Source organism: Ascaphus truei, chromosome 2 (assembly GCF_040206685.1).
Source record: "Ascaphus truei isolate aAscTru1 chromosome 2, aAscTru1.hap1, whole genome shotgun sequence".
NCBI lineage: Eukaryota > Metazoa > Chordata > Amphibia > Anura > Ascaphidae > Ascaphus > Ascaphus truei.
Window position 1 is genome coordinate 144113972 of NC_134484.1, and position 25035 is coordinate 144139006.

The following is a 25035-nucleotide window of genomic DNA, read 5'->3' on the forward strand; positions in this document are numbered from 1 at the left end:
TTAAGCAATTAATACATGCATGTGTAACCCTGGTCCCCAGCAGCTCCTGGAGACCCCCTCCCCTGGCGCAGCTCGATCGCGGGTACTGAACAACCCGACGGCTGCTTCCAAGGGTGGGGGCTGGAGCAGGGAGCAGCGCGGCTTCTCCTGCCTGCGGCCGGTTGCCGGGGACGCGATCGGGCCGTTGCTAAGGCCGCGATCGCGTCTCTAAGGTCCCGGCGGCCGCAGAGCAGGGCGCCGCCATTGCGCTTCAAGTCGCGCATGCGCAGTGATCGCGCGAGGGCAGGAGAGCCCCAGATAGGTCGCGCATGCGCAGATAGGGTTAGGGAGCTAAGGCAGCTCTTAGGAGGTCGCGCGAGAGTAGGGAAGCATAGGGAGAGCTTGAGGCGGCCATTAGGAGTTAGTGTAGGCAGAGGGGAGGACCGCACGCGGCCCCAATGTTATAGTAAGGGCCTCGGGACTACAATTCCCATGAGGCATAGCGAGGCAGGCACCAGGTGCTTGATAGGAGCCAATAGGGCTGTAGGACTGCCCTGGAGGAAAGAGATACATTTCCCGGGCTTTGCATGAGTCACGTCAGTTGGAGCAGCGGAGCTGAAGGGGAAGGAAGGATGCAGGGAGTGAGTGCAGCTCCTACATCCAGATAGGTACCCTCACCCTCCAGGTAGGCCCCAACTCCCCACCAGGTTAGTGGGTAACTGATAAGGGACGGCCCTAGATAGGGAGGTCGCCCTTAGTGTGTGTAAGGTGCAGGTTTGGCAGTGCCACAGCGGGTAGTGCTGTGCGCACTGGCAAATAGGCACAGCGTGTGTGCAGTGGATGATTTGCTGCGGGATCCAGGTGGCTGTGTACGATTGCCAGCTGTGTGTGTGTCGCTGCATGTGCTGGGCGCAGTGTGTGCAGCGTGTGTGAATGTCTGCAGGCTGACAGTGTGAGCTGAGTGTTGGCTGCAGGTGCGTTAGGCTGTTAGGATTAGCAGTTACAGTTGAGACTGGGTAGCTAAGGGAAGGGGGGCAGGTTAATGTTCCACAGGCCCTAGGAGTTTTCCCCAAGCCATCCCAGGTTGCGGTTCCTCAGGGACAGGCCCTAGGTTAGGGTTGCTGTCACTCTAGAAGTAGTTAGGCAGAAAGCTGATAACGGCGGTTGCTGTTCCCATGCGGTTGGTGTTGCCGTGATCGGTTGCAGTTCCCGTGGAGCGGTGGGACCCTCGTTGGGGTCCACCGGCAGAGTACCTGGAAAGGATCAGACGGATGTCTGACCCTTTGAGAAGAGTGTTGCAGGCCCGAGCATCGGAGTGCTCGGAAGGTATCAATATTATATGTGCACCAACAGGCCTAGAGGTTTTAGTGACTGCGCAGTCACCCAGTGACTATCTCTGTAGGAGTACGGGACATTGGGTGGGGTTCTTGGGACACTGGGTGGGATCACCTGGTGTCGGGGAATCGTCCTGCGAGACGTCACCACGGGTAGTGTCTCCTCGTGAGAGGGACACAGGTTATGATGTTATGTAATGGATTATGATATTCTCTATGTTCGTAGTAAAGCCCTTAGTTATATATAATCACTGTGTGTGTAGTTTCTTATTGGGTTCCTATGTAGGGTCATTCTACACTTCCCTAGAATCCTACATAGGTGGAGGCGCTGTAAACGAAGATCCGTTCCAGAGGATTCACCCCAGGCTCTCATTAGCGGAGGCTCAGACCTCCTGTGAGCCTGCAGGTATACGCACCACACCGGTAACACCACATGTTCTACTCACCCACACTACATATGAGATTGGGTGGGGTGGAATACCCGTTACATTTGGAGGCGCTGCTGAGATACACCTGGGGTGCCCTGTCCATTTTTTCTAAATTGTCCCGTCCCTATTTTTGTCGCCATGTTTGTAAAGTCCGGAGACGAGGTCCTTGCCTGTGCTTTGCGGCAGTATATGGAACCTGGCCAGGTAGTGGCGGTAGGAGGCATTCCCGCTCTTATACCCGCGGTTAAAGTCCGGGAGTATATGTGTAAGATTCCTGGGTGGCCGTGGGCATGTGTCTTAGAGGAGGAACAAGATCCCACGTCCACATGGAAAACCATTCTGTTTGTTGTAACTCACACTGAGGATATATGCCTGGCGGAGGCACCGTCCGCACTGTTCATGCCCGGGGGCCCCTCAGAAGGGTACCCCCTAGTCTATGCCGACCCAGCAAAATGGCGTCTCCCGCCAAATCAGGAGAGCGCACGTGCTGCTGACTGCAAGCCTGCACAGAAAGATGTCGCAACATTCTGTCCGGGTTTGGCGCGAAAGTCAGAGCCCCTCCCCTGTGATGTGAGTGACTCAGGGCAGAGCGAAAACCACTCCCCAGTAAAAAGTGCCCTTCCTTTAGATTCCACCAGGGGGAGCAAGCACGGTTATCTTCAACCATACGTGGACGCTGTGATAGACACTCTGATCTCTAAGGATGAGGATGAGATAGACTCTCTGTTCTATGATGAGGATGAGATAGACTGTCAGGGGATACACCCTAATGTGTATGTGCCCTGGCGAGCGCCAGGAATAGATCTCCTTATGCTACTGTGCCCCTGCTTGCAAGAAGCCTATGACGAGGGAGCCGTCATGTCCCAAGTGCCACTAGACTTCAGGATCACCGAGGTAGATGGGGAGCCGTGTACTCAGTGCTTTAGCCCCACCTGTGACTGTTCTAGGGGAGCACTGGCGTGGGAGCCCAGATGTGATTGTTGCGGTGCAATTTTCTTGATGCCTATTGTACCCCAGCCTACAGAGCCAGCTAAGGAGCTAAGTGAACCCTTGGCGGAGAAGAGCGCGACTGCAGTGGAGGTACCGGAGCACGCCAGCTTCGTACCCACAACCACTGGCTGCATTTCAGAAGAAACTGGTGACTACCTTGCGGAGGATACTGTCATGATATCTTCCGGGGAAAAGGTGGAAGTCCCATCGGTGGCGATGCGCCTACCGGCGAACCACCCCAGCGGTGATGCAGAGGATACAGAGTCTGCTGTGGGTCCGTGTACCCTGGAAAAGGTGTATCCCGATGTTGCGGACCCTGCTGTGGGCCCGTGTGCCCTACCATGGTCAGTCCGACCTACTACAGAGGTACCATCGGTCCTAGGCTTGGGACCAGTACCTACAGACGACAAGGGTGAGTCGACTGCCCCAGGGGTGTCGGGGGTGAGCCTCCAGGTGACCGCGGAGCATGATGGCTCCTTAAGTCTGGTCGCCCGGGCGAAGGGCTCCCCTCTTCATCGCGTCCTGGTGGAGGTGTCCTCATTAGAAGGTAGCTGTCCAGAGAAGAGAGTGGACCAGTGTCTACCGCCGATCCTTCCGGAAGAAGGGAAGCCCATCATCAGCCAGCCGAGTGGTAAGGAACCCCCTTGTTCCCCACAGACTCCGATGGAGGTGGCCGTGAAGAAGGCCAAAGCTACGGTTCCTGAGCGGAGTGTGAGCTCGTGTGCTCCGACACAAGTGGTCCCAGGACTGGGATCCAACGCTCCCGAGTTTTCAGCGCGTAAGTGGACTGCCCCAGAAGTGCCGGGGGCAGGTCCCGATACCACCAAGGTGGGAACTGACAGCGTCCCCGAGGACCTGTTGGCCACCGTGAATCACTGCAGGGGTAAGGTGTCTACTCTTTTCCCCCTGCCAGGTGAAACCGAGACGTTGTCCAGTGCTCGCTTCTCAGTGGAAGCCTCGCAAAACTATAGGGACAAGGACTGTGTAAAGGAAGATCCAGGGAGACTGGCCTCCTTTAAGCCTAAAAAGGAGCGTGCTATTCGCCAAGTAGTGGACCGCGGAAAAGGTCCTGGCCTCCTGGTCTACCGCATCCCTGCCGCGGATGACCGGGTAAAGGCCCAATTAAGAGATACTGTGCTACTCCTTCCACCAGGGGGAGGAAGTAGCGAAGAGCCAGTAGCTGTCGCTTTAGGGTGTGCTCTCCGAGAGATTCACCCCGGGGAGGCTCACGGACGCAAAAGTGAGGTACCCCCACATGTTCAGTTCGGGGCACCCCACCCATGGTCTCAGCCAGTCTCGGGTATTAATTGGTGTGAAATGCATTGTAACCTGAGGTTTAAAGTCACCATTGATAAGTTGTACATATGCACTGCATTTTCATTGTATAACTGTGTACCAGGTGATGTCATTCTCCAAGCGAGGTCGTTGGAATTTCCACCAGGGGGAGAGTGTAACCCTGGTCCCCAGCAGCTCCTGGAGACCCCCTCCCCTGGCGCAGCTCGATCGCGGGTACTGAACAACTCGACGGCTGCTTCCAAGGGTGGGGGCTGGAGCAGGGAGCAGCGCGGCTTCTCCTGCCTGCGGCCAGTTGCCGGGGACGCGATCGGGCCGTTGCTAAGGCCGCGATCGCGTCTCTAAGGTCCCGGCGGCCGCAGAGCAGGGCGCCGCCATTGCGCTTCAAGTCGCGCATGCGCAGTGATCGCGCGAGGGCAGGAGAGCCCCAGATAGGTCGCGCATGCGCAGATAGGGTTAGGGAGCTAAGGCAGCTCTTAGGAGGTCGCGCGAGAGTAGGGAAGCATAGGGAGAGCTTGAGGCGGCCATTAGGAGTTAGTGTAGGCAGAGGGGAGGACCGCACGCGGCCCCAATGTTATAGTAAGGGCCTCGGGACTACAATTCCCATGAGGCATAGCGAGGCAGGCACCAGGTGCTTGATAGGAGCCAATAGGGCTGTAGGACTGCCCTGGAGGAAAGAGATACATTTCCCGGGCTTTGCATGAGTCACGTCAGTTGGAGCAGCGGAGCTGAAGGGGAAGGAAGGATGCAGGGAGTGAGTGCAGCTCCTACATCCAGATAGGTACCCTCACCCTCCAGGTAGGCCCCAACTCCCCACCAGGTTAGTGGGTAACTGATAAGGGACGGCCCTAGATAGGGAGGTCGCCCTTAGTGTGTGTAAGGTGCAGGTTTGGCAGTGCCACAGCGGGTAGTGCTGTGCGCACTGGCAAATAGGCACAGCGTGTGTGCAGTGGATGATTTGCTGCGGGATCCAGGTGGCTGTGTACGATTGCCAGCTGTGTGTGTGTCGCTGCATGTGCTGGGCGCAGTGTGTGCAGCGTGTGTGAATGTCTGCAGGCTGACAGTGTGAGCTGAGTGTTGGCTGCAGGTGCGTTAGGCTGTTAGGATTAGCAGTTACAGTTGAGACTGGGTAGCTAAGGGAAGGGGGGCAGGTTAATGTTCCACAGGCCCTAGGAGTTTTCCCCAAGCCATCCCAGGTTGCGGTTCCTCAGGGACAGGCCCTAGGTTAGGGTTGCTGTCACTCTAGAAGTAGTTAGGCAGAAAGCTGATAACGGCGGTTGCTGTTCCCATGCGGTTGGTGTTGCCGTGATCGGTTGCAGTTCCCGTGGAGCGGTGGGACCCTCGTTGGGGTCCACCGGCAGAGTACCTGGAAAGGATCAGACGGACGTCTGACCCTTTGAGAAGAGTGTTGCAGGCCCGAGCATCGGAGTGCTCGGAAGGTATCAATATTATATGTGCACCAACAGGCCTAGAGGTTTTAGTGACTGCGCAGTCACCCAGTGACTATCTCTGTAGGAGTACGGGACATTGGGTGGGGTTCTTGGGACACTGGGTGGGATCACCTGGTGTCGGGGAATCGTCCTGCGAGACGTCACCACGGGTAGTGTCTCCTCGTGAGAGGGACACAGGTTATGATGTTATGTAATGGATTATGATATTCTCTATGTTCGTAGTAAAGCCCTTAGTTATATATAATCACTGTGTGTGTAGTTTCTTATTGGGTTCCTATGTAGGGTCATTCTACACTTCCCTAGAATCCTACATAGGTGGAGGCGCTGTAAACGAAGATCCGTTCCAGAGGATTCACCCCAGGCTCTCATTAGCGGAGGCTCAGACCTCCTGTGAGCCTGCAGGTATACGCACCACACCGGTAACACCACATGTTCTACTCACCCACACTACATATGAGATTGGGTGGGGTGGAATACCCGTTACACATGTAAATATTTGGATGCTATTTTAACAGAATCTCCTGACTGCAAAATCACTGAACAAAAACCTGCGCCAGACCTAATCAAAGGAACAATCTCATTAACTTCAATGGATTATGTTTCCTTAATGAATCAGTGCTATTTTACCTGCTTTAGTTTTTCACCCTGAAGACTTTGATAAATAGGCACACACACCACACACCCACCCACACACCACACACCACACACCACACACCACACACACCCACACACCACACACACGCGTGTTTATATAACTATATATACAGAGAGAGATGGATACATCTAAACACACACTTTACGCCATTTATTAAGTGGAACGGCATCGTTAGTGTGAATGATTTTCACAGTTGACCTTTGAGATAGTGCGGGCATTTCGTATAAGCAATGAAAACAGGTGATAATGGACACGTTCCAGCTGCAATCCTCTGACATTCTACAGGTTCTTTTACGGCTAGTGGCAAATTTTCGCCAGCATAATTTCACAAATGGAGACATTGTTCAACAATAAAAAACTCTATTGGCGTGCTGGCTGAGTTTCTTATAATACAGTACTGTAGTTAGCATGAAATTCCTGCAGCGGTGGAAGCTGTTTTTGCTTTTATTTATGCTCAAAATCTTATTTTCTCTTGATATTTTTCATCACTTTTATCTACTGGCTCTGAAATTCAAATCAAGAACCTTGAGCGGAGACGACTGAAGAGAAAGATAAGAAATCTTGGAGTTACAGTTTAGCGTTTAGAAGTTCAGAATGTGATAAAAGATGATACACAGCTGAGAGTTTTTTCTGCAACGCCAATGTACATGTTACTAATCTTTACATGAATTCATTGATTGTAACTAATCCAGTGTTACGGAGCATAAAATGCCTGTGTGTTGCAGCCCACTCCAGCTAAAAGAGTTAGGTTCATATTTACTACGCACTATAGGTGAACGGGCTGTAAAATGTCTTATGTTGTCGTATGTTATCCTATGGGTTAGCACCGCTTAGTAAATAAGGCCCTTAATATTTCTAAATCAAGACAGTTTTGTGACGTTCCTACACCAGATATCAAATATTTTAGCTCAATAATGGCTTGTGTTCCCCATTTCATCTTTTTGGCAGCTGTTGTTTTGATCTCTATAGGCTCCGATTTGTCTCAAGGTTATGCTGAGGATTAAACCTGCGCTGTAATTCTAAGCAGATGGGTCTGGTTCAACAGCCCTATAATTCCTCTCTGTACCCTCTAACCACACACTCGTCATTCAGGAGCCCCCTGCAGGGGGTATGACGGTGGGGGGCGGTGGGAGGGAAAGGCTAGGGTTAAAATATGTGGTGGTTAGAGGGCAGGGTGGTGGGAAGATTATGGGGTGGTATAAGCAGGCGAGGGAGAAAATACTCGCCCTCTTTGCTGATGTTGGCAACGAGGATCCCATCCTTGTTATCGGTAGTTGGTTATGTGTTTACGTTGTATTTAACATATTTATTATTGTACCTTTATTTTGTATATAAATATAATATATATAAACAAAAAACAAACAAAAGTCAGGAGACGAAGTCGCCGCAGTGTGACGAAACGCGTAGAGCTGTGACGTCATCGCGTTTGTGTTGGTGTATTTGGAGTCCCTGGCTTCCCTGCGCTCCGGCTGGCGGTAATTTCAAGTGTTAGCAACCATTGTATGAGGGAGCAAAGGACGTGCAGGCATTGGATGCCTTTATATCTTGCTGCCAATTTGGGATAGGAGTTCATGGTGAACCTGGGCTGTTCACATCCACTCTGCAAACCTGGGACTCACCCTACCACCGCAGTTGACCACAATAGAGATTTCTCTCCCACGAATGGTTCTGTTTAAAATCCTGTAAGTGCACATTCTTATGGGTTGCTGATTTTTTTAAAATAAATGTACCTTATTTTTTACTCAGTTACGTGCTATGGAGCTTGCGCTTTTGTTTGTTTTTTGTTCATAGATTCCAAAAGTGGTTGACTATACCACTCCCCTTAAAGCTGCAAAGACGCTCCCTGGATCTTCTATTGGGACTATATTTCTCTCTGGATTTTTTGTTTGAGTGGAAAATTCAATTTGGATTTTTCTTTTTTTTTCACTATCACGTTATGGTTTGTAGATATTATTAGGTTAAATTGTGGTAATTTTAATTTATTTTAATATTTTAATTATGTTATTATAATTTATCATTTATTAGGGTTATTTCACATCCTCTTTAGCCCTACTTAATTTTTGTGTTGTATATATATATATATACACACACACACACACACACACACACACACACACACACACACACACACACACACACACACACACACACACACACACACACACACACATACTAGTGATGTACAGAGTACCGGGTAATTACCTGGTACCCGGCACTTTTTCAGATAGCCCGGAAATTACCCAGACCTGGAACCTGCGCCAGGGTGCTGGAACCTGCGCAAGGTAAGAACCGGCGCCAGGTAATTTCCGTACCGCTCACTCTTATCTGCAGCTGGCGGCAGAGGGTGAGGAGGACCACGGCAACATCGTGGGAGCAGCGGCAGACATCCCGGTGGCGGCGGCAGCAGAGTCCTTGTTGAACAGGTGGGAGCAGCGGAACACCTCACAGCTGATGCCGGTGGGAGCTGGGGAACCATGTGACTGGAGCAGGAGCATTACTATTGGACAGCCAGGAAGAGCTGGCTGTCCAATAGTAATGCGCCTGCTCCGGTCACATGGTTCCCTGGCTCCCACCGGCATCAGCTGTAATGTGTTCCGCAGCTCCCACCTCGGCTCAACAAGGATGTCCTCTGCTGCCACCGCCACTAGCTTGTCTGCCGCTGCTCCCAGGATGTCGCCGTGGTCCTCCTCACCCTTTGCAGCGGACTTCCTCACTGTCCGTCGCTGGCTGCAGGTAAGTTTATGCTACCCGGCCTGGTAAAATGTCTATTTTTTGACGATTACACGGTACCCTTTACCCGGTAATTTTCAGGACTCGCTACAACACTGACACATGCACAAAAAAACAAAGAACAAAGACAACTATTGTACACAATTGAAAGCAAAAAAAGAGAAATAAAAGAATATGCCTGGCTGGTTCTGTTTATTTGCCACTGCTGGGATGGTTAGTGTTCAGATTGCACATGTATGTATGTATGTCTTTATTTGTATAGCGCCATAAAATGTACATAGCGCTTCACAGTAGTAATACATGTCATATAAATAACAAATATAAATAACAGATCATGGGAATAAGTGCTTCAGACATACTGTAAAAGTAACATTAAGGAAGGAGTCCCTGCTCCGAGGAGCTTACAATCTAATTGGTAGGTAGGGAGAACGTACAGAGACAGTAGGAGGGAATACTAGTAAGTGCGTCTGCAGGGGGCCAAGCTTTGTGTCATGTGTCCATGATTATCCAGTGCTACTCATATGCTTCTTTAAGCAGATGTGTCTTAAGGTGGGTCTTAAAGGTGGATAGCGAGGGGGCTAGTCGGGTATTGAGGGGAAGGGCATTCCAGAGGTGTACATAGTTCAGCAATCCAATTTAAATAATATGGGGAAGGTGTTGCTATGGTAGGCCAGTCTGATGATGTCCTTCCAGTTTGGCAGGCGGTATTTTCTATATCTTCTGCTAGGCTGGTAGTGCCCCAGGGGTACCGACAGCAACTGTTACGGGTAGCTCACTCTAGTCCGTTAGCACGACATCAGGGGGTCAACAGAACGCGAGCCCGGTTATTACAGCGTTACTACTGGCCGGGGGCATCTCGAGATGTGGGCAATTTCTGCCGCTCTTGTGATGCCTGCCAGCGAGTGGGTAAGGCGGGCGACCGTCTGAAGGCACCCCTGAAACCCCTACCGATAATAGGGGAACCCATCCAGAAAGTAGCGATGGATCTTGTAGGACCCCTTATGATTCCTAGCAGGTCAGGTAAGTGCTACATCCTCATGGTGGTGGATTTTGCCACCCGGTACCCTGAGGCGGTAGCGCTTGACACCATAGATGCCAAGACAGTGGCAGCAGCTTTGCTGAACATTTTTTCTAGGGTAGGTTTCCCTAGTGAGATCCTAACCGATCAGGGGTCGCAGTTCATGAGTGAACTGTTACATTGTCTCTGGGATGTATGTGGTGTACAACACCGGCACACTACCCCTTACCATCCCAACAAACGGATTATGTGAGAGGTTTAACGGTACCCTGAAGCAGATGCTTCGGACCTATATAGAGGCGGAGGGGAAAGACTGGGAGATTCATTTACAACACTTGCTGTTTGCCTACCGAGAGGTACCGCAGGAATCTACAGGCTTCTTCCCCTTCGAGCTACTATATGGCCGCAGGGTACGTGGACCTATGGACCTATTCCGTGAGGGATGGGAAGGCTACTGCTACTGATGCTTCAGTGATCCAGTATGTAGTAGATCTCCGAGACTGGTTAGAGATGCTCATGTGGGTGGCCCAGGACCACCTCAGGGCCGCCCAGACCAAGCAGAAGCAATGGTATGACCGGAATGCCCATAGCAGGGAATTCATCCCAGGACAGCAGGTGCTGTTCTCAAACCCACTCGGGAGAACAAGTTGATGGCTGCCTGGTCGGGACCGTACCCGGTCATCCGAAAGGTGAATGTGTACAACTACGTTGTACAGGTAGAGCCTGAGAGGCATAAGACATATCACGTCAATATGCTGAAGGAATACAGAGCACCGAGTATGGGAGCAGAGCAATAATGGCCATTTGTAGCCCACTGCTGGAGGATCCGACGAGCAATGCTCTGCCTGATCTCCTAGGGGAGGCTAGGCAGGGAAACACTGTGGAAAAGTCTATGGCGGCAGACTCCCATAGCTGCCAGTGGCGGCGGATTACCGTTGAAAGTCTATGGTGGCGGAACCCGTTGTTTTCAATGGGGATTTAGTGACAAACTGTGATTTATTTTACAGCGGAGAATTTTGTGTTAAAGTATGAAACGGTTTAAGTGGTATTTGTGTATCTCCGGTTGTGAAGGTCGCAGCAGGCTGAAACGTGGACCCTATAGTGTCCCAGTTCCGGCAGTAAGGTCTGGGAAGTTTGGACCCGCTGGACCTAACGGAAACGGATATTTTAATATGTGTGTGTTTTAACTTTAATACTGTATTCCAAAGCGGGGATAAAAACCCGCGAAGATTCCTTCACAAAAAGGAATGCAAATGGTCAGGGGAGCGACCCAAAGTCTAGGAACCAAGTACTGATCAAAAGACTCCGCCACTCTAACTGTTTACATGAGGGCGGAGAAGCATCAAACTGGAGTGGTTTGTAAGTGTTATATCTTACACTTACAAACAATGAAGATTCTGCCAGATACTTCATCAGGTAGACTGGCCGGCGCCCCGGATTAGATGTGGGGCTACAGAAATGAGACCCTCAGAGTCCCAGTACGCATGGGCTAACTAGCTGGGGGGCATGGGTTAAACTATGTTCCCACGTTAGGGATTGGATACAGATAATTGTTCCCCAATAGTCTGTGTTCAATGTTAAGGATAGGGTTACAAAGGTATATAAACTGTTGTCAACCCTACCATCCTGGTTCTTCTGATTTCATCTTGAATGTCACCGGATTGCTGAAGAATTGCTATCTGATACTTCTTCATCCCCCAACCCTGAGTAAGTGTTACCTTCTTGCCTGTTAATTGTACTATATTGCTGTGTTCACCTATTTAAGGAATAAATATATTTTATTATATCTAAGCCTCGTTCAGTTCAACCCAGATATTTGGTGTTTATTATATCTTGTCATAAGTTACCGTGACAGTGGGGTGTGCCAATGACTTATTAGCGAAACGCAACCCAAACCACAAACCTGAATCTCATCCTGGGAATACCCATATAGCCCCACCCCCTCCCAAAACTGCCCACAATTTTCAATTTGGCCCAGTATCCGAAGAGGAGATTACACAAGCGCTCCTCAAATTCAAACTAAGCAGCCAATGTGGACCTGACTTACTACAATCTAGGTTCCTACGACTTGGTGCCTCAGCCATTGCCAAACCAATTGCTTCCATAGTCAACCCTATCCGGTCTGCAGGCCATATCTCTAAGACCTGGAAAACTGCCAGAGTTGTCCCAATCTTCAAATGTGGGGACAAAAACACTGTATAAAACTACAGGACAATCTCCCTTCTCCCAATTCTATCCAAAGTCATGGAAAAATGTGTCCACTCCCAATTAAGCGATTACTATACCAAGACAAATTTCCCTAGCCAATTCCAATATGGCTTTCGCCCCAAACACTCCACCGTAACAACCCTGCTAAACGTTTGCAATAAAATCCAGTGTGGAATGGAACGGGGACAACTCACTGGTGCAATATTTCTAGATTTTGCAAAGGCTTTTGATACTGTTGATCATGCTATCCTACTTAACAAACTCCAGAGCTCTGGAATAGGGAAGCATGCTTTAAACTGGTTTCAGTCCTACCTATCAGGTAGATCCCAGCATGTGTCCATCTCAGGCTCTAACTCCAACCCCCTGAATATCACCTGTGGTCTCCTGCAAGGCTCTGTTCTGGGGCCCCTACTCTTCTCAGTGTTCATAAATGATCTTCCCACAGCTTGTAAGGATTCCTCAATACACATGTATGCAGATGACACAATCCTATATGCACACAGCCATAGCCTCTCTGACCTTCAACACATACTTCAGTCTGACTTTTTGAGACTCGAAAACAGGATTTCCCAAAACAAACTGTTTTTAAACACTGACAAGACTGTAGCAATGGTATTTGGGACCAAGACTAAATTTTTAAAGCTTCCAGTGACTGAGCTCCAGATCAGAACCAACGCTAACACCACCCTAACTCCTGTCACTAGTTTTAAATACCTGGGCATATGGTTTGACTCCCACTTAACATTCGGGATGCACATTGATACCCTGACACCCAAGACCTATGCCAAACTAGGTGTACTTTACAGGGACAAATCCTCCCTAAGTCTGCTGGTCAGAAAGCGTATCGCACAGCAGATGCTAATGCCAATTATCGACTATGGAGACATAGTATAAGGCTCAGCACCCCAAACCCACCTTATCAAACTTGACACCTTCTACAATTCAATATGCTGTTTTGTTCTCCAATGCAACTACAATACACATCACTGTGAAATGCTCAAAGAACTAGATTGGTCATCACTCGAGTCTAGGCACAAAGTTCACCTTTCCTGTCTTGCCTTCAAATACTTTCTGGGCAAACTACCCACCTATCTGAACAAGCTCCTCACCCCTACCACATGCAGCACTTATCACCTGAGATCTGACTCCAAAAGGCTGCTCATGGTCCCAAGGCTCAACAAAGTATCCGGCCGTTCCTCCTTCTCTTACCGTGCACCCCAAAACTGGAACAACCTACCGGAGTCTCTCACATCCACCACCAGTTTAAGTTCTTTCAAAACTAAGGCTGTCTCACATTTTAATCTGGTCTGTAACTGTTACATACGCCTATAATATATATTTTCTTTCTGTGCATGCAATGTCTTGTATATAATGTATACCCTGTTCATTTATGTAACTGTATTTGTAACCATGTATTATTTGTCTTAACTCTATGCCCAGGACATACTTGAAAACGAGAGGTAACTCTCAATGTATTACTTCCTGGTAAAACATTTTTATAAATAAATAAAATAAATAAATTATGAAAGCTGTGACCATTTCCCCCCAACGTTGGAGTTTGAGTCTGATTGGTGGAGTGTTGGGTTATGAAGGGACTGAGGGGTTAACTGGAGACCACCTGACGTCATGACTTATTGGCTCATGCATCACAGGGGGCTGAGAGCACCCTGGTATTTCTGACAGGTCTAGTTAAGCAAGGCCCAATTATGCTGCCTGCAGATTTCATTTGAATGAGATGTATAAGAGATTAGGAAAACTCACCCAGTGAGTTAAAGTAGTTCTCTGAAGCTGGAAACACTTAAAAGTTAATGCACTTAAATCTTCTATTCATTTTTATTCTCTCTATATTCTGAATTGTACTTACTGTGAACTTACTCTGTTATACACTTGAAAAACACAACTGGCCATTTTTTGGTAAATAAAATATTGTTGGTAAATAAAATAATGTGTTTAAGGCAGCCTCGTTCAACACTTGAGCTGAAATTATTTTTTTAACCATCTTAACATACGTTTAATAATTCAGAATAGGAGTTAATTTTTTACATTTACTCTGAAAGAGTACAATGTGAAATGCCACAGGACACACGCTGCATTCTGACATTCACAGTGACTCATATCTACAGATGTAGTAAACCTTATCGTTTTTGGCACCGGAGCATGCTGCAGGACCGGGACCGGTGCCGGAGAATTATGGCTGCGTGGGAGACGTAATGAGAGACACTGGGAGTGACCGCGGCAGGCACCGTCTCTGGAGCAGCGCATTTTTGTTTGTTTTTTGCCGCGGCTCCAGAGGCGGTAAGTCTTGCTACATCTGTTCAGCAATATATAATAATTATTTTATTATACCTGTAATCAGGGTGCAGACAAAAAGCAATCAGATGTTCACTACATTCTGCTACAACATGTTTAAAGTAGTTTACTTTTTTAATTACATAAATGTAGGCACAAGAGTCATACTTAATACCATAGTCAATACCTAAAACAATTACAGCGAGTTTAAAATTCTCATCGGTGACTGCCTTCAATGGTTAGTTATGTGATCTGTAAAAACGAGGGAAAGGTAGTTTGTAAGAAATGTACATATGTGTTTTGGTGAGGCATGTTTTAGTCATGTTTAGCTTACAGTAAATATGGATATTTCTAGACTCTAGAGTGTAAAGTAGTATTCCCTCGCAGATTAGTAACTCAAGTCAGTGAACAGATTCAGATTTTTATAAAGCTGAGGTGAGTTATTTGTTTGTAGGCATGGGTTGCTGAAAACTTGCACAAGTACATCATTTTCCTGGCTGTCGGGGAATTGATTCTCTTTCTGTCCCATCCTGTGCTGCCTGATAACAGCTACGCACAGAAGTTAACAGGAGTTATTATGCCCTACTGTCGATTACATCGTCAGAAGCACCTAACGCTGACAGCTCCGATGTATGCACAGGGCCTTGTGGAAAGGCTTGTTGGACAAAGTAATATTTTAGAAGTACCATTTAAACGTAGGAAGCTGGGGGATTGTTTTCGTTTGTTACATTCTTCTCACACTTGAAGCACCTTAATAAAAAAAATAATATTGCTCTGTTCAACTATTAATATAAAGGTAATAACATCATGGACCGCTTCTAATAAGGGTATAAGGTACTTTATAGCGGCAACCCACACCGCTCAAGATTTTTGTTTTTAGCTTTAAAGGGCTCTCCGGAGCTGATCTGTGCTCCCCTGACCTCCAGGGACCCCCATGGTTCTTGATTGTGTGGTTGTTTTGTGAGCTGGGCATAGAAATTGGTATAAAATGGCTGCAGGGACAGGGTTCATTTCCATGGCCAATTTAAAGTTGCCACGTCATTTCCATTTAGTTGTGACCCGGCGGCCATATTTGTCTTTTTTTGTGTGTCAAAACTGGCACAAAAAACCCCCCCTACAAATAACCCAATAACCAGTTGCCCACAGATCAGCGGCGGGAGAGCCTCCAGATATATTTTTGAAGGGGATTGCTACTATAAAGTCTATTGAAGGGAAGATGCCATACGATGCTTAATGGCTTTGGTAAATATTACCTTGTGCATAAAGGCAATTTTGGAGCAGAAAGCACCTCCATTTTGCATTAAGTTATTAAGGTACTGTGAATTTTAACCAAATGCATCAGTGATTTGGGTGGTATGAGCTGAAGTAGATATGGAGGCGTTACACAATCTCTACCTTTTTTAAGTGTCAAAACGTATCTCTGGTCTGCGCAAGCGCAAACGTTGTTGTTCATGATTATGTGTCAGAAAAGAACGGTGGAGAGAATCAAAACAAGTTTGCATGTATGTTGATAAATGGATCCACTTACAGCTGCCTAAAAGCACCAATGTTGCTATAATACAACTTTACATTTGTCTCAACTTATATTTACTTCAACGTGTTTTAGGTCTTGAGAGACATTCATAGGATTTGGCAATTTTAGAGAAAGTGTCCTGCAATTGTATTTCTTGCACTCTAGAAAGGGGATAGGTAGCAGAACAATGCTTTTACTATTATAATCCACTTAAAGTAGGGTAAACCAAAATTTGATACACAGGGCAACAACTAACCCCACATCATTGCGTATTTAAGGCAATCACCTTAACCTGTACTCCACATCTCTTCCAAATGCACCCCAAAACTGGGACTCCACATCTCTTCCAAATGCACCCCACAACTGGGACTCCACATCTCTTCCAAATGCACCCCAAAACTGGGACTCCACATCTCTTCCAAATGCATCCCAAAACTGGGACTCCACATCTCTTCCAAATTCACCCCAAAACTGGGACAGTCTGCCGGAGACTCTCACAGCCACCACCAGTCTAAGTTCTTTCAAATCTAAGACTGTCTCACATTTTAATCTAGTCTGTAACTGTTACATACACCTATAATATATATTATCTCTAACTGTGCATGCAATGTCTTGTATATAATGTATACCCTGTTCACTTATGTAACTATGTATTATAACCATGTATTATTTGTCATCTTAACTCTATGCCCAGGACATACTTGAAAACGAGGGTAACTTCCTGGTAAAACATGTTATAAATAAATAAATAAATACAAGATAACAGGTTTCTTACAAATCAGAGCCATAAAGAACCTGTAATTTCTATTCTTGCTCTTCAGTATACAGTCAAATGAGTATTACTGGTCTTGACTTATGTAAATACAGCTACTGAGCTGATGGAGCAGAAAAGCTGTGCTCTATACAGCTGTGCTCAATAGAGAGGAAAGGGATACCTCTCTGAATAATGCTTGCCCTGATTGTACAATAATCAATAACATATATGGATGTAGTTATTTACTAAAATATCCCAGCTGGTAAACTGGGGGAAAACCATACAAAAGAATTGAAGCAGATTTATTAAAGAAAAAACTCAATTACTTTTAATGCAGTGCCTTTTCTTTGATAAATAAAGTACTGTTATTTGCACTGGTTTTGCCCCAGTTTTGTAGCTTTAGTAAATAGGCCCCATAATGAGTACTGTAATGAGGAAATAGTTACCACTATGTGTACAATTAACATAAGGATGTACAGTAGCTCACACTAGTGGTCATGCTGGCATATGTTGCTGTACATAATTATATATCAACGTATTAGCATTAGATCCAGTGGAAAATGAGTGATCTGTGTGTGATGCCTTGTGACTTGATCACTTCCCGTATCTGCAGTCTTATTAATGATATATATATTTTTTTATCAACAGAGCTGGACCATCAAATCATACCGAATAATGTATCTCTGTCTTAAACAGGTACCAATTTCGGTGGGAGATGGTGTATTGCCAAGATTGTTATTTATTTATAAAATATTTTACCAGGAAGTAATACATTGAGAGTTACCTCTCGTTTTCAAGTATGTCCTGGGCACAGAGTTAAGACAAATAATACATGTTTACAAATACAGTTACATAATGAGCAGGGCCACATATTTACCCTTTAGTGGCCTACTCTTATATACTATATACAAGACATTGCATGTATGACACTTCTTCAACCATTATCAATGCATCAGAACCAGAGGCCTAACCACTAATCCTTCTTTTTATAGAGCACGGAGACAAGGCCTAAATGATTGCAAGTTTTCCTATCACATAGATCTGACCAATCTCATACCTCTACAGCTGATCTTTTTCAGCTAACTTCCTTGACAGTTTCTCAAAATAACTCGTCCAAAAAAAAAAAAAAAAACCATGTGTGAGAACAGAATGAGCTAAATGAGCGGTCAAAGCCTTCAGAAAGTTCTGCGCAAGATTTGGAACTAGTCTCTCTCTGGCAAACAGGTTTCAGCAACTCTGGATTGGTTGGATATCAAACAGCAGAGAATAAACAGCCTGGATTAGAACACAAGTGAAGTCAAGCAGCATGCTCCTGGTAAGAAGCTATTCCCCTGACTCTGATTTAAATCATATGCAGTCATTAAACACTGCAAAAGACATGCTGACTGAACAGAATGTGTACAAAGAAAGTATTGCAAACAAACTGACAGGGGAGCCTGTACCTTGGACTAATGTGATAAATGCCCGACTTGTTTTGTAAGCTTTTGAAACAATATTTCTTTCAACCTACCAACTAATGATGGAAATCAAACCCCTGACGAAAACATTACAATGGATGGAAGGCACTAGTTATCACACTGTATTTCCAAAGAAAACATACACTTTTACGCATTCTTTACAGTCTACGGTGCCACATAAAATGCCACGCTAAAGGCTACCAAGACAAGCATTCAGAATGTATGCATGCAATTATATACAGGCATACCCCGCTTTAAGGACACTCACTTTAAGTACACTCGCGAGTAAGTACATGTCGTCCAATAGGCAAACGGCAGCTCACGCATGCGCCTGTCAGCACGCCCTGAACAGCAATACCGGCTCCCTACCTGTACTGAAGCTGTGCGCAAGTGGGGAGACTATAGAGCATGTTACAAATGCGTTATTTACATCAGTTATACACGTATATGACGATTGCAGTACAGTACATGCATCGATAAGTGGGGAAAAGGTAGTGCTTCACTTTAAGTACATTTTCGCTTTACATACATGCTCCGGTCCCATTGCGTACGTTAATGCGGGGTATGCCTGTATTACATTTCTTAGATGCACATAACCGCTTTAAATCCACTCAAAAAAGATGGGTTCCTTTGAGATCAAAAACATTGCTAACTTTTTGATTGTGTATATTATTACATAATAGGCCAAACCAGCACTACAACATGGAGATGGAGTGAAACGCCTAACTGTACTATATTATTAATAAGAGCGGCATTGCGTCTTAACTCTACAACACAGATACCACAGGCATGAGATGCCATAAAACACCAAGTAAGTCAAGATGGTCAGAGGCTGAAGCCACATAATCTGGGAATGTCTGAGCCTGACACAGAGATTCACAAAGGGTTGATAATTGGGAAAAAATGCGTTATTGGTGTTTAACGCCCACTGTATTTATCGACCAATTCATTCAAGCCATATCACCCGCAGTGAAGCAAGGATAACAGGTTTTCTTTACTGAGGCAATTTGTCAGCGATATTAGTAATGTAGTGTAAGCAAATGAGTAATTAACGCCAAATTACTTATTCACATACTATTCGCTAAACTCCGATACCTCGCGATATCAGACTAACACCCAAAATATTGCCTTTTTTTCTTCGCCCGGGCTGGTGTTAGGCCTATCCTGTAGATGTATACAATGGCCTCTATAAACATAGAAAGGACAGGATTGACCAACCTAGAACAGTTGATAAAAATACATAATATCAAGATTGTGGAACATATGTATATATTTACCCTTTAGTGGCCTACTCTGTGGGCTACTAGAGGCTTAATATTTGCAAATATGGATATTATGCTTTTTGTGTTTTATTTGTTGGATGTTTGCTCCCTTGGTAGCTGAAGTCATTAATTTTCAATGCATTGGTAGCCTCTGGCATTAATGGGGTTAAATCATTTTCTGCCATCGAAATATGTAAGAACATAACCTCATGAAAAAAAGTGAGATAACTCCTACCCCTCACAAATGCATCAGTAGAGCTCATTAATATTGATTTGTGTGCGTTACCGCTTATTTGTATCGCTAGCGTTATTTACTGCACAATTAATGTTTTTCATGTATGCAAACCCCATACCACAACCAATTTTGTAATAAATAATTCTTAGCAAGTATGGCAGTAACTCCAAATAATGTGGCTGCAATCCTGTCTTTTAATGACGCCAAATTTAAACTCTATCTTACTGACGTTTAGTAAATCTAGCCCAAAGTATTATGCAGAAATGCAACATGTTTCACCACTGCCTGAAGTGAGGTGAAGTGGGTGGTTTAGGATGGATCTCAATGCTTCATGCTGTGCAAAACACATTTTAATGAACCAAGATGAAAGTCTTTCATAGGTGTTGTAAAACATTGATTCATGTTGAAAGACTTTGGTGATGATTCAATTAAACATTTTAAGAAGCATAAATGCGTCTTTTACAGAGGATCACTGGGAAACTCTTGCTCTTGGGTTTAGCTCATATGTACATGGAACAACGTATTGCACACTTTTCATATTGTATCAATTAAAAGTATTCTTTCTCGCAAAACATCGATTCTAGAATCAGAAACATTAACTTGATAGAAATCTTTTTTTTTAAATATACAATAGAGAAATGGTCTTTTGACTCCTAATCCTTTTAAGTAAAAGAACAATCGAATTCCAAGATCTACATTTCAAAATGCGTTTAAAACCAGAAAGTGTGAATATTCTTTACAGAGCCCGTCATTTTCTCCAGAACAGGCAAGAATCGCCAAGAAGCACTGGAATTCAGTACCACTGAGAACCATCAACCAAACTATTGTCCATCAAGTGTCTATTAGCATCTTGTCATCACCATCTCAGCCACAGGGACCAGCAATGCTTTGATGGGAAGTGGCTTTTAACCTTTTTGCTTCCAGAGGGCGCTGGTTGGACTAAAGAGGATCAAACATGTGCATGCAGCAATGGGGTCAATGAACCCCCCAAACATATACAATCAACACTCATCTGTGTATCTTGTCTACACCCCACTCTTGAGCTATCCCATTTGGAAGAAGTATGCAAAGTGAATGCTAAAACAGTGTTTACCCCTTGTTTCAGAACTAACAAAAGCATTTCATTTTTAGGGCAATAAACTTAAATGGCGTTAATGGAGCCATACAACAATCACTGCTACTGATCTAATGGTGGGAAAGACTTTTACTCCAGGTTAAACAGTAGCTAGACGGACACCACCCGTGATCAACACGGCAGACCTGGAAATGGTCTGCAAAATAGGAACATTTTAACTTGCCCCACTTTAAGTTGCATTGTATCTAAGAGGGGGGGAAAGGTATTAGCGAGTGGATGTGCACAAAGATTCTCAGCATCATTATACAATGAAGCATGTTCATGTTCAGCCTGTACGACACTTACCATGCAAGAAAATGACTGGGAGCAAACATGTCACGAATTTGATACTTGGGTAGGAGATCTCCATTGCTCCTCAGCTCCAGGACCACCCCCTTTCCCCCCCTATATTTTTACAATCCCAATAGGTCTTCTTGATTTCGCTATTAAATCCTTATGATGAGCAGAGAAGTCTTCCACCGATCCCCTGTTTGCAGTGGGGTGACAGATACAAGTAGGCGTCAGGTAATGGGAGATACAATCAGGGCAAGGCACTGTGACCAGGCAGAAAGCAGAACTCTGTGCTCACACTTGCAGAACAGAGAGCACACAATCACAGAGGGGCATGTCCACCCCAGCCCTGAACACAAGTCACAATGTGAGTAGGGCAAACTCTCCTTGTTTTTTTTAAAAGAGATGTAACCACATGATGATCTGGGTGCTACAGATGCAGAAAGGGATCACTGGAGATCTTCCTCACTCTGATTTCCTGCTGCTGTCCTATTTTGTGTCAATATGTGGGAGATCAGTCCAACATATCACTTCTTCTTCTTCTTCTTCTTCCCCCAGGCAGAGAAGAGCGTCTTGCTGTGGCTGTGCTCGCTGTATGTTGTGGTTTAGCTGTGCCAGCCTCACTCTCCCTCCTCTGTCCATGCAGCGAGTGAGCTGCTGCCTTCCCATTCTCCCCATTATAAGTGTAGGGGGCGGGGAGGGGGAGGGGTGTCACAGCCCAAACAGCAGCTCATCCTCAGCACGGCGCGTTCAGATCAACTTGAAAAGAAGTGTCTTGAATCGTTGCTTTTCTTCCTTTCAATAGCATTGATGTCTGAACTCATGTCACACATGCAGGATGGTGCTAGAGGGCAGCAAACCGGGCTTCTGCAAAGCTCAAGCGCCTGCAGAAAACACATGCTTCCTGATCAGTGGTGGGAAACCCCAGGCCCCTCAGAGATCACCCTAAAGCATGGGAGATACGTCAAGTCTCATTGATTTGCATGCTTACTGATTAGCATCACACTTCAGAGGAGTCAGAACTTTCCCATAACAAGTTTTGGGCCAGAACCCCCAAATCTCACTGATGTTAGAGGTCAACCCTCAGTCCCTGTCAAATTGTGAGACTTTTTAGTGGCCCTTTAGTGCAGGCAAGTTCAGGAAGCTACAAACTATTTATAACATATTACTTGTAACTCTGTTTCAACCCATTTGCTGCCGAAGGGGCCTGCAACTCATTGCTTAATGAGCCCGCTGTGCTCCTCCTATTGCTCCATTCCTTAAGACGTGAGAGAAATCGTCGCCAAATAGCTTACTGCATCACACCTAAGGCCGGGCTTATACCAACAAACTGCAGACCGTGCGATGCTGTGCGCCACCGCGCGGCTCAACAACACATTGCTTCAATGCAAAGAAAGTTTACATAGCTTGCGCGACGCGCGCGCAGACACGAACTGCAGGGCGGCAGACAGGAGAGCAGACCCTGCATTTTGTTTTCAGCAAGCGACGGCCGCGTCACGTGAGCGGTTCAGCCAATGTGGGCTAACCGCTTATGGCCATGCCTCCGCCACGCCTCCCTGTCTCCTCCGGCTGCCTCCTGCCTGCAGTGCACATGCCGCTCGGAAGCATCGCAATGATGACGTCACGAGATCGCGCGCACGCTCAGCCGGAGCTGGTATAATCGAAGCCTAAGAATATGTTCCAAATGTCTGTTTTAAAGCAGCAATCCTCCTCACCCCCCGAAGCCTGTATGCGTTGAGCTCATTTAATGTTAGCATCTTGTTGCCTCTGTGCACGTCCTGCTTTTTTTTAATGTTTTTTTTTTAAAGTGTAAAAATCATGATTTTCTTACATAAACATTGATCAGCGCTCACTGCTGCTTTAACATCGACGTTACTCTGGAATAAAAGTACATACATAAGCTGCTATTAAATAAGGTGGGAAACCGTAGCACCGGAGTGTCACGTACATTATGGTTCAAATAACATGATTGCTACTGCAGAGATCACAGACTCCAAACCCACCCACCACGCCAGGAACAGAAGAGAGAGCTCTCCGTGTTCATTCCAATCATCCTAAAGCACGAACAAAGAAAGGCTAGACATGTAGTAGACATCATAAGGGCCACAAGCGTCAATCGCGTCATTAGGGCACCATAATATGACTGTCAATGATACGTTAGCCCATATTGAATAATACTGTACATGAATTTATATGAAAATGCTCTATGGATTTTATGGGGCAAATGTGGTGTAGTGTAATGAAGAAACAGGCACACGGTCTTAATCAAGGAGGTTTAATATGCCACAAAGACCAACGTTTCTGCAGTCTAATACTGCCTTTCTCAAGGTGAAGGCAAATGTGGTGAACATATGTTCAAGGAGTCTAAATAATTAAGTTGTTTATAATGAGCCAATAACATAGCTTAATATCTTAAGCTGTGAGTTAGAGAGCACTGTAATCAGCCTGCCCTTGTCTTTCATATTTTTATGTTTACAATTTCAACTGCCTCTCCTTTCTTCCTCCTCCCTCTCTGTACATACAGAAAGATTACTATGTTAACAGTAAACATACAATGTGACAAACATTTGTAAATTTCACATGGGTTGCTGGACAGTAACCCTGTTTTCTTTGTGCATTGCCATTAAATAACAAATCACATGACATGCTATGTTCTGAATGCTTTAACAGAGCATTTTTATTCCACACAGTATTGAATTATGTGAATGAAACCCTGGATTGTTAAAATTATTATCACATTTCAGCTCTGTACTTTAATGAATCATAGAAACTAAATGACAATAGTAAAAACTACTAGTCATTGTAGTATAGACTAGGTTTTTTGAGGACAGAACAAAAAAGATGACATTTCTCCCATAGGGCGTATTTATTTTTATTAATTGTGTATAACATGATTTCTAAGCAGAAATGTAAAGAAAACAAATAGTGCTAAATATTTTTTAGTTTTGCACTTTTCTGTCTCAGACTTTTTGGGAGGGATTGCACATTTGAAAAAATATATAACTCCAAGCCACGCAGATTTGTCATCTTTTTTGTTCCTCCCACGGTCCTCATACTACTCCACACTCGCGATTACCCCCAGCTTGGGTAGCTCACAGATGCCATGACATATGCAGGTGAGTGCTGCCTCCTTAATTGATCTATATGCTTTGCCAGTGCTAGCTCTTTTTTTTATATGTCAGGATATGCTTGTGGTCCCAGAGGGAGAGAGTATGATCTTGTATGGCAGCATATACATATACCTGTATATTTGTATATGCATTTGTCAACATTTCAGAGTGAGTATGTCTTCAACTGTGCTTTTATATGCCATTGTGTGTGTCACCATGTGCCATTGTGTATCCCTGTGTGTTCAAATATTTATTTTCTTTTCTTTATTATTATTATTTATGCTGATAATATTGTACATACATTGTGACATGTTTTCCCTTTGATTGATAAATCAACATAAAAACTTAAAAAACAAAAATCAACTTATTATTCCATGTGTAGGGTAAGATCCTCCTTTTATTAGGTGCATGGCTCTGTCCAGAGGGCAGGGGGCGCAATCTGAGGCTGAAGGAGAACGTATGTGGGAGAGGAGGAGGAGGAGTAACTGGAAGCGGAATGAACCGGCCTGTCACTGAAAATCTCATTCTATAAAATGCTAACAAAGTAGTGATTGGCAGGCAACACGCCTGGTGGTTTTAGTTTGGGATCTTATCAACTTTTGTGTTTTGTCTTTGCCTAAATTCACCTTGTTTGGAATTGCTATTAGATGGTTGTTGAAAATGTGTATTTGGTCAGCAAAAAAACCCACCACAAAAGAGATAACTCAGAAGCTGTGCAATCGGAGAGTGAATTAAAACAATTGGGTATGATTATTTTTTTTAATAATAAATAAAATACAAATTGGAGCATTTTGTTGCTTCTTTGTTGCTGCTGTTCAACCATAGTGCCCTCATTCTACTGTTGCGTTTAGTATATACATATACACTTCTATGTTCATGTTGGATTAGGGATGTTGCTTTTACAGCTAGTTATATGGATATATC

General features: G+C 45.3%; 1 protein-coding gene across 1 annotated transcript in view; it reads right to left on the reverse strand.

Annotated features, from left to right (window-relative positions):
* APCDD1 (APC down-regulated 1) overlaps nucleotides 1-21767 on the reverse strand; it is a 56023-nt gene extending 34256 nt beyond the window's left edge. The window contains exon 1 of the mRNA XM_075585376.1: nucleotides 21017-21767. Coding sequence (XP_075441491.1) covers nucleotides 21017-21080 — 64 coding nt within the window. The 5' untranslated portion in view covers nucleotides 21081-21767. The remainder of the gene's footprint in view (nucleotides 1-21016) is intronic.
* Between the last annotated feature and the right edge of the window lie 3268 nt (nucleotides 21768-25035).